Raw genomic sequence first — 19,553 nt, forward strand, 5'->3', positions numbered from 1 at the left:
CTACCCTCTCAGTGGCCCGGGAAAGCATAGCCGTGATTTCTAGATCCGACTCAGGCACTGCTACTGCCGGAGCAGCAGCAGCCGAATCTTCTTGCCCAGAAATCTCCAGCTCACCCTCCGATGCAGCAGTCGACGTCTGGTGACCGGGAGGAGCGCCAGGGTAACTGCTGGTGCTCCCCTTGTAGAGGGCCCAGCACGCTCCACTGACAGCTCAACTGGTTTTGGAGCGCAAGAGGGGCGATGGTCCCTCAAGGGTTGGTTCCCTGGAGGGTTTGCCACCATGCCACCGCCTGAAATGGTCCCCGTCTGTCTGCAGCCAGAACGAGGGCCAAATCAAGGCAGGGGCAACAGAGCTCCGTCCCTTTGTCGAGGTATCGGAGCCTGGCCCGCAACTCCAAGATGATCACCTTCCCATGAGAAGATGCCTCATCCACGAACGCCACCTCAGCATGCTTACTGCCCAGGTATGTGAGGCAGTGATCATGACCATCACCCGGCCCCAGGTAACGACCGCATCCAGAAACGCACGGGTGACACGTTGTCTGAAGCAAGACCCAACTCGTCTTTACAAAGACGCAACGTCAAGTTTGCCAGATGCAACGTCGTCTTTAAAAAGACGCACCCGTGAATGCTCTTTTAGAGAAATCACTCTTTCAGTGTGCTGAAGCGCACAGGGGAGATGGCCACTTGCAACACAATCAGGGGGTAGTGCAGCCTGATGTGTGCAACCCACTCGACACAGGAAGAACCACCGCCGCTGAAGCGCCGTACCGCCAGCACGAGAGTCTCCCAAAGAGCGTGCTTAACTCGTTGAATTCACTCGTCAGCAGAGGTCAGGAGCAGAACAATGTAACCGCTCGGCTCCGAAGCGAAAAGCTGAATATGCGCTGCACCCGCTGCCTAATAATACTCACGCTGTGATTAGCGGCAGCTGGATGCAATAATCGCATGCCAATGTGCATTGGCTCGTTTAGATACTCTCGTAGGGGATTGGTCTCTCTAAGCGAGATCCCAATTCGTCGGTCACCGACGTGACTCGGAGTGACCGACTGATAGGGAACTATACACATTCAACACCTTTTCTTATTAAAGATTACAATTATTGCGTGAATGGTTTTGTATCTCCGTTCATCTTAATTCTACTTTGTAAATTTCTGATTTTAATTGCAATTCAGTTCACTGTTTGCAGTAATACAAATTTCATCTCAATTTAAAAGGCTCCCAATCCTGTTTCATACATGAAAACAATGTCTGAGAAATTACAAATAATTCATATTATAGTATTATGACATGATCTAATCTGAGATAAGGAGTCAAGGTTTTGCATGAACACTTCACTTCTTACTGTTTCTTCCCTGCCCCACACAAACACACACACACTTGAACTCCTGCCTCCATTTATCTCCCTTTGCACTCATTACTTTAATCTTTCTTTCTTTCACTCTGTAATTAGAGAGTGGAAGTAGTGATTTAGCCACTCTGTGAAACAGAGGGGAAGTCAAGTGTTTTTATTTTCTTGCCGCCCCTCTTTTCTAAAGTCCGAACCCCTGACCTTTCCACTGCCACTAGGTTTCTTTTACAGAGCAGTTTTATTTATGGCCGCCCCAGTCTGACTGCTGTGATCAGATGCTTCTGGGGGAATAAATTCTCCCCCTGCTCCACATGAAATGCATCGCTTACCTACATCCAAAAACTTGCTACAATATCGGTTGTTTAAATTTGGGAAAGGATTTACTTTGTTTTTAATATTTTAGCTGTTTGGTTGAACTAATAGTTTATAATGTTATGACTACGCTGAATACGGTTCATGCAAGATACCTAAATAAGATATTTTGGGGAACACAACAGGAAATGCCAAACATCTACCACACATGGAAAAGTTTAAGTATATTAGTTGATTTAGTGCCATTCTTAATTCTTTGCTTCCAGAGTGCATTCACTGCTGCTGTTTTTAAATAGAGGATGTATGTATGTATGTGTGTGTGTGTGTGTGTGTGTGTGTGATCCACTTGATCCACTGTTATCCATTTGATCCACTTCAAATGTTGACTAGTGTATATATATATTGTGGCGGAAGGAGCAAACGACAGACAGAGTGGGTGTGGCGTCAGGCCTCGGAGAGGCTTTTATTAAACAAAACAAAAAAAACAAAAAAAAGTTTCCAAAGGGGGTAAAAGTGTCCAAAAATAAACAGGGGGGTCTGGTGTCCTCGTCGTGCTGCGGGGTTTGTGAAGGAGGGCAGTGTTCTGGAAGGAAGGGTCCAGGTAAGGGGCGGAGTCCGGCGGCCGCACGCGCTCCCTTCTCGGGACCGGGGCGCGAGGGGCGGCGGCTTCTTCTAGTGGCTTCATCCTTCTTCAGCCCGCAGCGCTTCTGGGGGATAGTACGGCCCGGCATCCTGGCCCGTCAGCCGTCGTACGGGTGCGGTATGGAAAGCCAAAGTGCTCATAAACGCCTGCTCGGGCGTCTGATTGCACACTGACATGTCAAAAGCGTGCGCTTTGACAGCAAACGCTCGTCGTGGACGCGCCTTTTGCCATGAAAACACGCGTTCTTGACGTGCGCTTTGGAGTCACCAAAAACGCGCGCTTTGGACGTGCCTTTATCATAACAGGAAATGGGCGTCGAATACGTGCGTTTGGAGTCGGACAAAACGCACGTTCTGAACGTGTTACAGGTAAACCAAACAGGCAGAGCAACCGTCTTTTGAAGTATCCACACAGGCGAAAACAACGTGCTCTTTCTGTAGTGTTCTCAAAATGGCACCGTCAAAAGCGTGTGCTGACTTCATTGCCCGATTCTGTCATGTGTCCGCTATATCCTCCTGAGACCCCCCCAAAAAAGCTTTTTTTCATGTCATTACATTATTTAGAGCATTAGAAAAAAATGGAAAATTAACATTTTTGAAAAAATATATTTCATTCATATTTTTTTCCTAAAAATAAAATGGCATGAATAGACATCAAAAAGGCAAAAACAATGGGATTTTTTTTTTTTTTTAAAATCACCAATACATTTTTAGGTTTCAGGATTTTTTTCTTCTAAACTTTGTTGAAGGATGATTCTCAACTTTGTTATAAAATATATAACAAAATGATTGGATATACCATTTTGTTGTATGCACTATGTGTGTAAAAATGTCCATAAACTGGTTTTCCTATTAAACACAGTGTATCTATACTGTATCTAATTTGCATATTAATGTGTTGCTGTTGGGACAGCATGTTGAAAAAAGAATTGTCATAATGGGAGTAATAATTGGCCAGATGTTCATAACAATATATAATATTTCATAAGAAAATTGATATATATAATTTATTTTCCTATTCAATTGTTTTTCAAAGTGTTTATGAGCACTTTGGCTTTCCATACTATTCTGATCAGGTGCGCCTCATCACACGCCGCCAGCCCTGGCTGTTTCAGCGCCCCTCCTCTCTCACACACCCACTCCCGTCGGGAGCCTGGTGAAGGGCGGCGAATACGGGACGGGGTGGTCATGATAATAAGGGGGGAGGCAGCCGACTCATCACAATATATATATATATATATATATATATATATATATATATACAGTGCCGTCCATAAGTATTGGAACAGTAAAGACAAAATTGCTCTATTGACTGTGGAGTCAATACATTTGCATATATGATTAAAAGATGACTATGAGACAAAACTCAAAACAACACATTATGTTTTACCAAATAAAAAGTGTGTGTGTGTTTGTGTATGACAAAAATACATTTGCTTCTTTTGCGCTAAATATAACTATTCATTTGTATTTATAAGAATAATTTTAAAATACTTTATTTCTCATTAGCATTTAATTGGTTCTAGCAGGGTATGAATATTATTTCTTTTGAACACTGATACCTGTATGCGTTTTTGTTTTATGCATACACTGTAAAAAAAAAATAATAAAAAAAATAATAAAATAAAATAAAAAAAGTTGAACCAACTTAAAAATTTAAGGCAACCAGCTTCAGCAGTTTATACAACCAAAAGTTGAGAATCTCCTATAAAAATAAGTTGAGAGAACTCAAAAATCTGCTGAAGCTGGTTGCCTTAAAATTTTAAGTTAGCTCAATTGTTTTCACAGTGTATGTATACAACTTACTCTGTCCTTCAGACAGTGCCAAAACTCATTTTAGCAGATAGATTCATTACGGTAATGTGAAACATGTAATTCATCTGTATACTGACACTCATTATATTCAGTCACTTGTTGGAAAGCATCTGAGCAGAAAGTAATGTAAACATGTTGTGCCATATCTCTCTGGATTCGGATTCAGCTATTTTTTGGTTTCCACCCAAGCTGTCATAACTCGTCTGAAGGTTTTGTGGCAGTGCAGTTCTGCATTTTTGTGATCGTTAACAAGAATGATGGCACAGCATGCTTCCCATTTCCCCTCTCCTTCACTTCTTTGTTGATTGATCGTTTTTAGCTTTCAAAATCTCTGTTCGATTTTTTAATAGCTGAGCTTTCCCTGATGGCCCAGTTGCCCATAGATTTCTGCTCAGTGAGGCATTCACCGACATGTTGAGTATAAAGCAACTCCTGATCGATACGCAAGCCAGTTTGTGCGTGGAGGAGGTGACAAATCTTGGGGTCAAAACTAAATATTTAATTTTTTTGTTTGTTTGTATCCATTTGGAGCATTCTTATCTCTTTTTCGTTCTCTCATTCTTTTTCTGAGTTTTCTCCCTCTCTTAAATTTCTCCCACTGACATATTGTTAAATTAAAATGTGAAAAGGGAAAAGTACTCATTAGACTGTCCATTTACAGCAGCCTGAATTTTCATGGAGAAATTCTGTGGACGTTATGAAGATGAGCTGACCTTTGTTAATATTGCAGACATGGCTTGTGAAGCATGTTCTTGTTATATTGATATAACTGATAATTGACAATTGTTAAATTGATTGACAGCACAGGGTGCAAATCTAAATGTTCTTAACTAATTTTCAAAAAAAAGAGGCTCAGACTGACACGTGGTCAACCCTGCTTGTCTCCTCTGTGAAACCATCCATATTTCATCAGCTTTAACGCCAGCAGACAGCATCCTGCCTTTAATATTAGCATTTAATCCCAGTGTGTCTCCTACAGAGCTTTCTGCAGAAAGAATTTAACAGACACCCTTTTCTACTCTTAAACCGCTCAGAAGAAAAAAGGGGAGAAAAGGAAGGAAGTTTGAACTTCAAATCAGATGACAGAGACGAAAGGCCCCCTGGGTTGTATTTCCATTCTGAGAATTATTTGAGAGAGGGAAAAAAAAGAAAGCACAAAGAGGAAAAGAATAGCACTCAAATCAACTGCAATATTCTCTATACAGTCATGTCGGCTATACTAAACCTATACTAAAGCTATACTTTTTCTTGAAGGCTTTTTAAATTCTTTAAATGCAGGTGTTCTGTGATATTCTTTATGTTTTTAATTTAGGCCACTTTGATGTTTATTTTTATGCACTGCTGTTCAAAAGTTTGGATCGTCAAATGTTTTTTTCTTTTCTTTTCTTTTCTTTTTTTGAGCTAATCAGCTTTGCCATCCCAATTACATTTTTAAATATAGAAAAATACAAAGTAGTTGTTTTAAATTGTGATATTTAACATATTACTATATATTTGGTTGAATAAATACAGTCCTAGTGAGCATAAGAGACTTCTTTTAAAACATTTAAACTTCTGTCTGTCTGTAGATAAATAATAAGAAGAAGTAGAAAAAAACCTAATAAACTATTTTTCATTCTCTAACAATTTAAAGCACAGCATTTACAACCAAGACCAGCTCCACAGGGGGGCTTAAATTATCAGTGGGGCCCACCCAATTATCAGATTAGCTTCTAATTATTTTATCTGTATTGGATCACCCTCATAGTTCTGTTTAATTCATTGCTCTTCTGTCACTAGTCTCTAATTCAATTGTTTATTTTTCTAATAAAGTGGAATTACTTCTCCAAGGGGGAGGAGCCAACTCTTAATCTGTTAATATATTCATGCTTTCCCTTTTCATCATTACTATACAAAGTGGCTAGAATAGAAAACACTCACCTTGTAACCTAATACTTGATGGTTTCTTGCAAAGTAATGAATTACTTCAAAGGGGATGTTTATATTGGGGGTTTTTTTCAGTCTGAAAGCCATTATTAAAAAATTTTCCCCCCACACCAACAAAATCCGTGCTGAAGATGAAAGTTGTCTTATGAATTCAAATTTAATTTGTTCAGTCATCCATTAAATCGGCGTTCGTGCTCTCTCTCTCACTCAGTTGAGGCTGGAGAGCTGGGTGTTAAATTGGAACGCCAGGTTTGAATGAGAATGAGAGATAGAGCGCATAAAACGAGCAACACACAGTGAATTTAAGCAATCAAATTAAAAAAAGTTATTCAGAAATGAGGAACTGAAATGAGGGACAAGCCTCTTCCTGATACATTCTAATCATAAAGGCCCTCCTGGCTGTGACCCACGTAAGAGGGGAGGAAAGGAAGATGGTGCACCGCATGATGCGAAAACAGGAAACGCAATCCAGAGACAAATGGCTAGGGGGCAGGGGTGAATAATTCACAAGAAATGCTGTACAAAAAGTTGAAAGTATGGCTCTAAACTCTTCAAAGAAGAAAGAGAAATTAAAACAGACGGAAGATTGAGAACCGAGAGAGTATTTCTCAGTTTTCACTAAAATGTTTTGTACTTGGTCAGCCGTTTTTAGGAACTCATCAGCCAAAACTAGTTGAAGCAAATGAAGACTAATTAAGTGCTTGCTGCCGTTTTCGCAAAGAACCACCAGTAAACAATCTAATAATTAACCTTTCAAAGATTACTTCCATCCTGCCATGTAAATAATATCTCAAATAGCAACTTGCTCGAGACAATTAGGCATAGTTCAGCTGGCATTAATCAAGAAAAAATGGCAGGCAATTTTTTTTTTTTCTTTTTTTTCATTATGATCTGCATTGACTTTGAAAGCCATTGCCAGAGAGTGCTAGTAGCCTAACCCTTCGAGCTCTTTTAATGGAAATTTGAATGCTTGTTTATAAGAAGTTATTTATTTCTTAATCAGTGTCTCACTTTTTAAAATTAACTTGCTTTATAGGCATATTCTGGTTCCATATAGGCAATTATGGTTTAGCAACACTTTCATAGTCGCCCCATTGGCATTTGAAATCAAATGCACTTTTAATACTAACCCCGGGGACTTTCTTTCATGGCACGGGGTTTGAGCCAGTAAGCTGAGTTGTGAAGTGACAACATAATTAATCATGGCACAAATGTTGTGAGATGACAGAACAGTAACACAATCCTGACTGAGGCAGATAAACCTCTTTGCTTTTCTGTTGGTGCATAGCAGCCCACCTTTGGTAACTAACACTATCTTCAGTGAACTGTTTCTCAGCTGAAATGTGGCTATAGTGTCACATGTAGATGTGTCATACTGACAGCAAGAGAAGCATTGTCATTTAAATCTGAAATGTTATACCATTGCTCGTTTTAATGGCTGCTTAATGTTGTCAGGTTAATAAATAAATAACTTGCTATATATTATTACTAATGTCAGAGATGTGAACTATAACTTCTGCAACACCAACAAGTGAAATGAATCTAAATGTCAGTTGAGAACCTATATGACACATGTGCTTAAATTAATCTTTGCATGCTTATTTTTAAAAATCTGAGGATCAGTGTATAGCCTATTAGTAGAGCCCGCCACAATATATCACTCATTAGCACAGGGTCAGCGCAAACCAAATAACCTTTGCTCTTCCATTTCAAACCTGAGGGAGCTGCTTCTGCCTATACATAAGCAACCTATTTATTGAAGTATAACCTCACAAGTTACTGATTTACTATATACTACATATAGAATGCACATATGTGTTTTCTTTTTCAACGCTTTTAGAAAATGTGGTTTATTCCTGTGATGGCAAAGCTGAATTTTAAGCAGAGCAGTCATTACTCCAGTCTTCAGTGTCACATGATCCTTTAGAAATCATTCTAATATGCTGATTTGCCTCTCAAAAAACATTTCTTATCATAGTTGAAAACAGTTTTATGAAAACATATTTTTGTGGAAACCACTATACAGGTGCTGGTCATAAAATTAGAATATCATGAAAAAGTTGATTTATTGCAGTAATACCATTCAAAAAGTGAAACTTGTATATTAGATTCATTCATTACACACAGACTGATATATTTCAAATGTTTATTTCCTTTCATTTTGACGATTATAAGAGAAAACTAATGAAAGTCCCAAATTCAGTATCTCAGAAAATTAGAATATTGTGAAAATGTTCAATATTGAAGACACCTGGTGCCACACTCTAATCAGCTAATTAACTCAAAACACCTGCAAAAGCCTTTAAATGGTCTCTCAGTCTAGTTCTGTAGGCTACACAATCATGGGGAAGACTGCTGACTTGACAGTTGTCCAAAAAACGACCATTGACACCTTGCACAAGGAGGGCAACACACAAAAGGTCATTGCTAAAGAGGCTGGCTGTTCACAGAGCTCTGTGTCCAAGCACATTAATAGAGAGGCGAAGGGAAGGACAAGATGTGGTAGAAAAAAGTGTACAAGCAATAAGGATAACCGCACCCTGGAGAGGATTGTGAAAAAAAAAAAACATTCAAAAATGTGCGGGAGATTCACAAAGAGTGGACTGCAGCTGGAGTCAGTGCTTCAAGAACCACCACGCACAGACGTATGCAAGACATGGGTTTCAGCTGTCGCATTCCTTGTGTCAAGCCACTCTTGAACAAGAGACAGCGTCAGAAGTGTCTTGACTGGACTGCTGCTGAGTGGTCCAAAGTTATGTTCTCTGATGAAAGTAAATTTTGCATTTCCTTTGGAAATCAAGGTCCCAGAGTCTGGAGGAAGAGAGGAGAGGCACATAATCCACGTTGCTTGAGGTCCAGTGTAAAGTTTCCACAGTCATTGATGGTTTGGGATGCCATGTCATCTGCTGGCATTGGTCCATTGTGTTTTCTGAGGTCCAAGGTCAACGCAGCCGTCTACCAGGAAGTTTTAGAGCACTTCATGCTTCCTGCTGCTGACCAACTTTATGGAGATGCAGATTTCATTTTCCAACAGGACTTGGCACCTGCACACACTGCCAAAGATACCAGTACCTGGTTTAAGGACCATGGTATCCCTGTTCATGATTGGCCAGCAAACTCGCCTGACCTTAACCCCATAGAAAACCTATGGGGTATTGTGAAGAGGAAGATGCAATACGCCAGACCCAACAATTCAGAAGAGCTGACGGCATCTATCAGAGCAACATGGGCTCTCATAACACCTGAGCAGTGCCACAGACTGATCGACTCCATGCCACGCCGCATTGCTGCAGTAATCCAGTCCAAAGGAGCCCCAACTAAATACTGAGTGCTGTACATGCTCATACTTTTCATGTTCATACTTTTCAGTTGGCCAACATTTCTAAAAATCATTTTTTTTGCATTGGTCTTAATTGATATTCTAATTTTCTGAGATACTGAATTTGGGACTTTCATTAGTTGTCAGTTTTAATCATCAAAATTAAAGGAAACAAACATTTGAAATATATCAGTCTGTGTGTAATGAATGAATCTAATATACAAGTTTCACTTTTTGAATGGTATTACTGAAATAAATCAACTTTTTCATGATATTCTAATTTTATGACCAGCACCTGTACTTCTTTCCTGGATTTCAGAAAGAGAAAAATCAGTGCTGAATAAAATAAATAATTTGTTTAAAAAAGGCAACTCTTTATTTTAAGGACCGATTCTCAATATTAATGAGCAGTCATATACATAACACACACAGTTTGCTGTAAAATAGTCAGATCTTGTATACCATCTTGGAGTTTGTTGTAGTGCTTAATGGGATCGGCACCAATGTGAAGGATAAATGCCTTGCATCCAATAGTTCAGCTAAAAGAAGATATATTAGAAGTTGCCTACTTTTTGGCACAGATTTCACATCGAGAGTGTGACCATGATGCCTTAAAATACTGAGGCAGCTCATTAGGTTGTAGAACACAACTTGTATTTCTCGCTCTCTCTAATTTCCTCTCACATTGTAGTACTGGAGCTGTTATTGTTTACGATTCATGGCACATTGTTTCTCTCCCAAAATAAGTATTTTTCTACATGATGCACAAGCATTGTGAAAACAAAAACAACAGATGCAGAGAAGAGAGAGAGAGAGAGTTGAAAAAGGAGAGTAGGCATAAAAACGGTAGAGCTGTGGATGGGGAAGAGAAAAGGCTGGGAAATAAAGAATATTGTACACAGAGAGAGGTGGAAGCAGAAGAACAGAGATATATAAAAACAGAAGCAGAGTCAGAGGAGCATCGTTAGAGAGACAAAGAGACGTGGAGGGGTTATTTGTTTCTCTCTTTTGTTTACTCAACTGCTCTGAATAGAAATGGACTTACCGTCCCTCTGAGAGGAAGCTTGGATGTGTTTAGAGGGACGTGCTGGCCAACTCTGCTCCTTCTTTTATCTTGTTCCCCCAGAATGAAAGATGTGTGCACTCACCTCCACACGCCAGACCGTCACACCGGGCGCAAAACCCATTAACACAGACAGAACAAGGGTCAACATGCAGGCCAGCCACTGATAAGGACTCTATTGCTTTTGTAACCCCTCTTGATTCATATATGTTCTTCTATTTCAACAATGACCACGCGGAGATAATTTGGCTGGGCACATTCACTTTATTGTTTAATGTAACTGAGGAAATCTGGAAAGGACATGAAGAGCACCAAACAGACAATAAATACTGCTGGTCCGGTCATAAAACATCCTTCTCAACAGCTTGTATGAACTGACTACTTAAACACTCCTTTTTTTACATACGAATATGACTCAGTCTCTTTTTTCTTTTAGAAACATAAAACAAAAATTGCACGGCAGAAAAGTAATACATCATACCTGGAAAGGACATGAAGAGCACCAAACAGACAATAAATACTGCTGGTCCGGTCATAAAACTGTCAGAAAATAATAAACAAAATAATCAAACAAATATACCAAATGAAATAAAAAGCAGACGCCATTAGCACGTGGCGTGCACAAGCACCTGTAAGGCACGTAAGACCCTGCTACACACTTATTTACCATTCTGAACAGAAAATACAGAATAAAGTTCTCTCAAACACATTTCTAGACAAATGCAATTAACTTTAGACAAAAATAAAACAATATCTTCCAACATTTTCTTAATCGATTGACCAGAGGTTTTTTTTCACCTACCATCCTTCTCAACAGCTTGTATGAACTGAGAAGATGGCTGATTCAACCCGTTGTACACCCTTCTTGCCTGTAGTTGTCTCCCTTTTTCCAAGAGGCATTATTTAAATAATCAATGAACACGGTTAATTTAACAAGAACAAATATTTTATAACTAAACCATGCATTTTGACACTATTCACTCTAGATTTCGGTTTTTCATTTCTTTACTCTGTTACACTTTCACACTAACGCATGGTCAAACCAAAACACAAACTTGACAAGACACACAGTTGCACACATACACACACATAAAAAAAAGGAAAGCTCTGTTGTTGTCTCCGGTCTCATTATTTCTGCTTCTGTCTATATCACATGCACATAAATACATAAAGGTGCTAGCTTTGTTTTCCTTGAAGTTCACGTCAACAAAAGAATTATGAAAAAAGTTGCTCGGTGCTCTATTTTACATGACCTCAGACCAACCCCTCACCTTAGCTGCATCTAAATTTCGAATTTATTTCTAGACTGTTACAGTTTTTTTGGATTGCTTAAGCACAATTTTCAAAACAGGGCCCGTGTTTTCAAAACACTACACACAATTAGCACAACCACACACCCAATTAGCAAAACACTACAGATCATTTGCATAATTAAACACTCTTGTAAAAACTATACACTGTTTAAAAACCACACTTTGTTACCATATGAAACACGTTTCACATTTTACTATACTCCGTTTGCACGAGTTACACTCTGCTGTGATAAACCTAAAACACTTTTAGCACTTCTACTTACATTTATTCATTTAGCTGACGCTTTTAGCAACTAGGGGTTAAGTGTCTTGCTCAGGGACACATTGGTGTCTCACAGTGGATTCGAACCCGGGTCTCTCACACCAAAGGCATGTATCTTATCCACTGCGCCATCACCACCTACTTCCCTATGATTAGAGTAGTCTACCATCAACAAAGTACAAATAAAGTACATCCACCAAACACTACACAAGACCAATGTTGCAGACTGAAGAAACTCATTTATTTCTCAACACACCCAAAATGTTGACATGGAGATTCATAATACTGTAACAAAATGTCACTTTACGTATTGTACGGTTACAAAAAAAAAAAAAAAAAAAAAAAAAAAAAAAAAAAAAACCACACACACACACACACACACAACACACTAGACATGGTCTCGTCGCCTAGCCGGATCTGGCCAGAGAATTATCAACAACATCGCAGGCAATGTTGTCATTAGCAAGACACCTTGGAAAGAAACGTCTTGAATGACGAATCCATCCTTGCATTGCTGCTACCTCCAACTGGTCACAGGCCTCCTCCGTGGCTTGGATGAGGGGTACCTCAGCCTGGAGACGGAGATCATATACCTTCCACCGCCATGCCGAGAAAAACTCTTCTATAGGGTTGAGGAATGGAGAATACGGTGGAAGATATAGGACGGTGAAATGTGCATGTTGCTGAAACCAGTTCTGAACCAGAGCAGAGCGGTGGAAAGACACATTGTCCCAGACAACAATGTATTGCATATGATCGATTTGATTTGCTGCTGTTATGTTGTGCAATTGGTCCAAGAATGCAAGTATGAGTGCTCTGTTGTAAGGGCCCATATGGGCATGGTGGTGGAGGACCCCATTCTGTGTAATGGCTGCACAGAGTGTTATATTACCCCCACATTGCCCTGGGACATGGACTATAGCCCTGTGGCCAATGTTGTTTCTTCCCCTCCTTCTGGTCTTTGCTAGGTTGAACCCAGCCTCATCTATAAAGATGAACTCATGTGGGATTGCATGAGCATCCATTTCCAGTACTCCCTGAAAACAAACAACAAAAATCAGTCAATATGGTGTTATCCAGTACACTGGGAAACAATGTTGCGTGTGGTGTACTGCAGTCAATATAGTACTTACATCCACATATGCTCGTCTGAACTCTTTGTTTCTTTGAGAGTTTCTCTCAAACGGCACCTTATGAAGTTGTTTCATTCTGATTTGGTTTCGCTTGAGAATGCGAGCCAATGTGGACAGACTGACTCGTTGAATGTTGTTGAATAAGGTGTTGTCTTGGATGATGTGGCTTTGAATTTCTCTTAATCTGATTTCATTATTTTCCAAAACCAAGTTTACAATGCCAGCTTCCTGTACCCCGGTGAACATTTGGCCCCTTTCCTCCACCATGGTGTCGTCTCTCAGTCCTTTAGAAAAAATAAAAATAAATATAGGGCTTGGACAATGCAGCCTAAATATTTTCCCCCACAGTAGAGTACATTGTACAGGAAACTTGTACAGTTCATGAATGGCTGATGTCATACACTAAGTAAACAGGTGTCACCCAACTGATACACTATGACATGGGGTATACTACATGTGTACTACATGAAATTTTGGTTACATACTTGTTCTCCAGTCTAAAGGTCCGGATGACAGAGGCGACAGTAAAACGACTCAAGTTTGGCTGCAGTCGCTGTCCAGCCTCACGCATTGTCAGCCCATGGTTGATGACATGATCTACTAAGGTTGCTCTGATTTCATTTGAAAGTGTTTGTCTTCTTCGGCCATGAACTCCTCTACCTGCTCTACCCCTACCTCTCACTCTTCCTCCCCCTCTTATTCTCAACCTCCCTCTTCCTCTCTCTGCAATGTCTTCCATTGTTCTCACAAAAAGGTTCTCACCTGTGGTCTTTTCATAGTGCTTACATCCTGATTGAAGTGTTAACAATTAACCATTGAGGTGTTTGGCCAGGTGGCACATGTAATTGGCCAATTAGCTCATGTGTCATTTTGAATGGCAGTGTTTTGAAATGGCAAACACGTGACTTCATTTCAGATTGTTGTGTGTTGTGCAGAGAACCGTGTTCAGTGTGTTTAAAAAGTGCCATTTTGAAATGCTAAATTTGTGTAAAGCAGAAAATGTGTTTAGACTGAGACTTAAGAAGTTTTGCTCTCTGTGTGTCAGTTTAAATAATTGTGCTGTGCATGTCATTTTAGTGTGTTAGCAATTGAAAAAAAAAAAAAACTGTAGGATGCGTGCCAGTGTTGATGTTGAGACCTGATGGATATCGTTGAAACTGGCATGGTTATTGACAATGTTAGCTTGGAGCTAATTGAGTGTTATAGCATTGTTGGCCCAAACCATGTTTACTATCTCCCTCTCTTGCTGTTCTTTGAACATAGGAGGCCTTCCCCCTTGTCGTTCCTGACCCTCAATCCTATGTAGAAAAAAAATATATATATATATATATATATACACAATAGTACAGTAATTTCACAGGAAAAGGTAACAAGTGCTGATACTGCATAGAATGCAGTACTGTAAGCAGTTACTGAAACCGTGCAGATATTTTTTGATATGGTGATATTTTTACAATACCTATTTTCCAGTCTAAATGTTCTTATCACACTTGCCACTGTGTATCGGCTTAGATTTGGCTGTACTCGCAGTCCAGCCTCCCTCAGCGTCAGGCCGTGGTTGACAACGTGGTCAACCAGTGTTGCGCGGATCTCATTTGTCAGATTCGGTCCTCTTTGAGCACCTTCTTGTCTTCCTCTTCCTCCAGCATGGCCTCCACCTCTTCCTCTGTTGATTCTTCCTCCTCCTCCTCCTCCTCGCCGTCGTCTTACTCTTTCTCTGACTCTTTCCATTGTGCTTGAAGACCAATGAACTCACCTGCTGCTTTTTATAGTGCTTATACACCTGATTGGTGTGTCTACAATTAAGCAAACAAGTGTTTGCACACCTGATGACTGTGTTGAACCAATTGGTTGGACGGTGCGGTAATTTGACAGTCAGTGCTTTGGTATTGCAAGGAAGTGACTTCATGATAGATTTTTGTGTGTAATGTATGTTAAGTGTGTTTAGTGTTTTGCAAATCACTGTGTGTAGAGTTTTGCAACAAGTGTGAGGTTGACAATGTGCTTATAGTTGTGCAAATATGGGCTGATGTTTTGCTTCTTGAGTGTAAGGTTTTGCTAATAGTGTACTACTTTTAATTTTAGTGTGTAAGCAATCCAAAAAAACTGTAATAAAGTACATTCTGAAATTATGCTTGCATGTAGTATATAATGTGGACATGTAAATCTGCTGTGGGTATGGTCATGTGAGTTCTGTTAGTTACCTACAGCTCTTGGCCTGATGGGAGAGTAAAATTAAAATTTGAGAGAAACAAAATGTGTTTAGGGTAGTCGGGGGTTGACAGAATGTTATTATATATAATGTGATATATATTCTAAAGATCATTTTAAAAATGTTGTGATCATTCCTAATTTTTTTACTCTAGTTTAAAGCAGTAAGTTGTCAACTTAATATTAAGTAAATATTCTTCAGGTAATATTTTAATTTGCTTTACTACATTGATAAAATTGGATTGACTACATAAAATCGAATTATTTAAGTCTGAATGTTTTTATACAGCACTTGTATAAAGGGTCTTAATACACTACCGTTTAAAAGTTTGAGTTTTTTTTTTTCTTTTCAAAAAAATGTTTTAATATATTTTCAGTTTTAATACATTCAGTACACAAACGTTATATTGTATAAGTAATATTGACGCATTTCAATTTAAAATAGTATTTTGTGTTTTAATATATTTTCAGTTTCAGTGTCACATGATCCTTCAGAAAGTGTATTCACAATCTATCATGGGATTCACACATACTATTATGTAGGCGTGAAATGACTATAACTCTATAGTAATCCCAAAGACCTTGATTAGTTTGTTCAGGTGTGGAGCTGAACTCTGCAGGAAAATGGATCTCACAGACCAGAGTTGAGATCCCTGGGATTACAGCATTCACACTTAGCACGCTTTGCAATTTCGCATCCCATTCGCAGAAGTGACAACACTTTGCTCATGGATGTGTGAATTTCTTACAGAGCCTCACAAGAAGTAGTACAAAATGTAGACAAGTGAGTGATTAGCTTTATTTTCAGATCAAAACTTCACAAAATATGTAGCTACAGAACGTTTATTGGAAACAAGACCACCCATTGTCCCTTCCAAGAAACAAAACATTGTCTACCTTTTTACCTTACTTTGAAGAGACTAAAGCAGTTGAAAATTATTTAGTACATTAAATATGAACGAAGGAGCTGAAAACAAATGACTCAGAAAGGACTGTCTGCATGTTCTTTGTTGGCCACAGTGTCTGAAGTGGTAAATGGCTAGGGTTTTAAGAATGTTGAAGACCAGTTTGCACTGCAATCAAAATCTAGAAAAAAAACAACCGTACATAAACAGATTTTAGTGGGCAGTTTATCATGATTGGCTTGGATCTTGACATGTTCAGTTTGCAATTGTGCAGATTTAGTTTTTTTATAATGTTTAGCTACTGTATATTTTGTTTGAATTTATATCTTGGTTATTAAATTAAACAAATGGCTATATATAGCTATAACAGTTCACTGGTTTTTAATTTATTATATTTAGCTGCTTACATGTTAAGATCTTAGAACAGTTATATAACAGTTGGCTCTCAGTTTATCAGAGTGCACTGTAAAAAGCTGCAACCTGAATTTTTAAGATTTTTTTCCTACTTAATCTATATTTCAAATGTTGATTTAACCTCATGCAGGTTACTTTAGTAATAGTATTTCATGTTTTTGAGTTTAGTAAAAACTAATTCATTTAATGTCCCTCTCTCTTTCTAGGACTGGGTGACAGCTACTGATATCCTCATCTCTCTGGACAGACTGAACACTTTCGGAGACGAGTTCTTCAAAGATCCCAAAGTGCTTCGTTCATATTTTTATGCCATTTCTGATTTCTCCGTGGGGGGCAGGTAAATAAAAACACAACTATGTAGATGTCACTGATGTTTTGTTGTTTTGTTGAGAAAAGGGAAAGGGAGCAAATGAAGGGAAATGGTAATAGAGGGAAAGATGAATAGAACAATTAGAAAGAGAGAAGAGCTCTAAATATCAAGGGGAACTGGGCTTTAGTAAGCGAGAGAGAGAGTTTTGCCAGTGTATTTCTAATATAAACAGGATGTGGAAGAGACAGTGTTTGCATATTTGTGTTTGTCACCATCTGTATATTGTTTGTGTCTGTGTTTGAGTTTGTGCACGTCTCTTTTTTTTTTTTTTTTTGTCAACAGCTCACATATCAAAGCGTCTTTCTAACATTTCTCTGATTATTTGGTCTTATAATAAACTGCACAAACTGCTACAGTAGTTATCAGGCTAAGTTGGTAAAAATACACAAATAATAAATGCAGTATCTACACTGTGGTCAGAAAGCATCTCTACTTAATATATCTGACAATATTGATCAACTCTGTTCATATTTTTCTTTTAAAGTCCCTGTAGCATATCATAATTTGGTTTGTGTTTTGGCGTCATTTGGTTTTAAATTCAACCATCTGGTTCATTTGTTCTTCCCGTCCCAGTATACCACATCCTGGGTATTTGTTTTTTTTTTTTTTAGGCAAAAGGAATTTTTTATGAGTGTCCACAGAGACAATGAGCCTTAAAAGTATGCTAATGTTCTCTCAACTGTTTTTCAGGTGCAAGTGTAATGGCCATGCCAGTGACTGCTTCACCAATGAGGAGGGACGTTTGGTGTGTGCTTGTGAGCACAACACTGCAGGGGTCGACTGTCAGCACTGTGCCCCTTTCTACCAGGACCGGCCATGGGCACGAGCCACCGCCGATTCAGCCAACCAGTGTGTGAGTGAGTACGGGCTAATTCTTTATCTGTTTGACTAAATTCACCTTCAACCTGAAAATCCCACATTTCAAATTTGATAAAGACAAGTGGTGATAAATAAACAATTGGAGAAAAAAAAAAAAAAAAAAAAAAGTGAAGCAAAACATATAATATTAAGTCTTTTTTCCTCATTAATTCAGTTAAAAGTTAAAAGTTGTATTATCTGGTTCATAAATGTATTAACACCTCAACCATTGAGATTATAATCAAGAAAAAGAGCTGAAAAAATGCATAGGCCCCAAATAAATTTTACATTGCATGATTAATTTAACAGTGTTTTTCATTTTACTAGTTAATAATAAATCATTTTAATCCATTTTCTGTGTTTTGAAGTAACATATGTAAATTTAAATCAGTCAGATGGAACTGAAGTTTTAACTGAGGACTCCTCTGCACATCTGCACGTTGTGTTTGGGGTATTTGAAAAATTAACAGTGAATTTCTCCACATCTGCATTATATATTTAATGCTTTAAACTTCATTAAACATGAAATTCTGTTGGAGACTGCAGAGTTTTACATTCTCAAATTAACTTTCAAATGAAGTTGTTTAAAAAGTTAATTTGTTGCCTCTTGCACATTGGCTGTGATTTAATTTGCTTGGTTTACTCAGTGTAACTGAGCTGATTTAATGAAAACAAATAATTAATGTGGTAAGTTGTCTATCTAAAAATGTACTGTAGATCAATTCCATGCAACCATTTACCTTAAAAGAAGTTTGTAAAATCCAAAAGTTAGCTTTGCATGTTGTACAGTACAATGTCACCTCCATATGAAGTTACCGTATCATCAGCATTATCATAGCAATATCTGCACTGTATTTACAGCACAGTCTTACACGAAGATGCTCACAGCAGTCAGTAGTTCAATCAAACAACACATCATTAGCCTTTCAACACAATAACTAAGTTTTGTTCGTGTAATGTGTTTAGTGCATATGTGCTGTCATGCGTCTCTGGTAAATACTTTAGGGGGATGCTGTAATTGGCTATTCTGACAAACCCATAAGGCGACAAAAGCCATGTTAATTATTTTCATTCTGTATTCCACTAAGCTCCACGTTCCTTTAATTAACTCTCTGTTTCAGTGGTCAACAGATGGGTTTCTGTTGGTAATTGTTGTTCCTTCTCATCAAAGTGGATTTAATGAATAAACAGGTTTCTGGTTGCAAAAGCAGCACTATCTGTTGGTGAGGAGTTCTGTGCATGGCTGCTTCACAAAGTTTTTCGTCACAGACTCTGCCAAGTTTATCATTTGCATGACAGACTCTGAAAGCTTCCACCATATGCCTCTCTTGTAATGCTTCAAACAGATGGACAAAGGACATCTTTTTTACTCACCAATCTGAAAGTGTGTGAGAAAAGATGAAAATCTAGCTTGCAAACAGCACAAAATCCTTGTTTTCCTTGTTCTCATTCGGCTTGTTGCTGTTTGTTACCACGGTTTTCTTTGTATATGCAATGGAAAGTCTTTGTTAAATTGCAATGCTCTACTCTGCATGACTAAAAATTAGAAGAGTAATTAGGACTACCTAGAAATGTTTATTTATTATGTTCACACTCATCTTAAATGTGCATATTTACTAAAACATGTTGCAACTATGTGAAACCAGCCATAATTAGAAA

At 38.5% G+C, this 19,553-nt stretch overlaps 1 protein-coding gene across 1 annotated transcript in view; it reads left to right on the plus strand.

Moving 5' to 3' along the window:
* The window catches only part of LOC306871197 (laminin subunit gamma-3-like), a 74,851-nt gene that overhangs the window by 12,900 nt on the left and 42,398 nt on the right, over positions 1–19,553 (plus strand). The window contains exons 3-4 of the mRNA XM_079418971.1: positions 16,873–17,003; positions 17,727–17,893. Coding sequence (XP_079275097.1) covers positions 16,873–17,003; positions 17,727–17,893 — 298 coding nt within the window. The remainder of the gene's footprint in view (positions 1–16,872; positions 17,004–17,726; positions 17,894–19,553) is intronic.

Source organism: Barbus barbus, assembly GCF_936440315.1.
Source record: "Barbus barbus genome assembly, chromosome: 6".
NCBI lineage: Eukaryota > Metazoa > Chordata > Actinopteri > Cypriniformes > Cyprinidae > Barbus > Barbus barbus.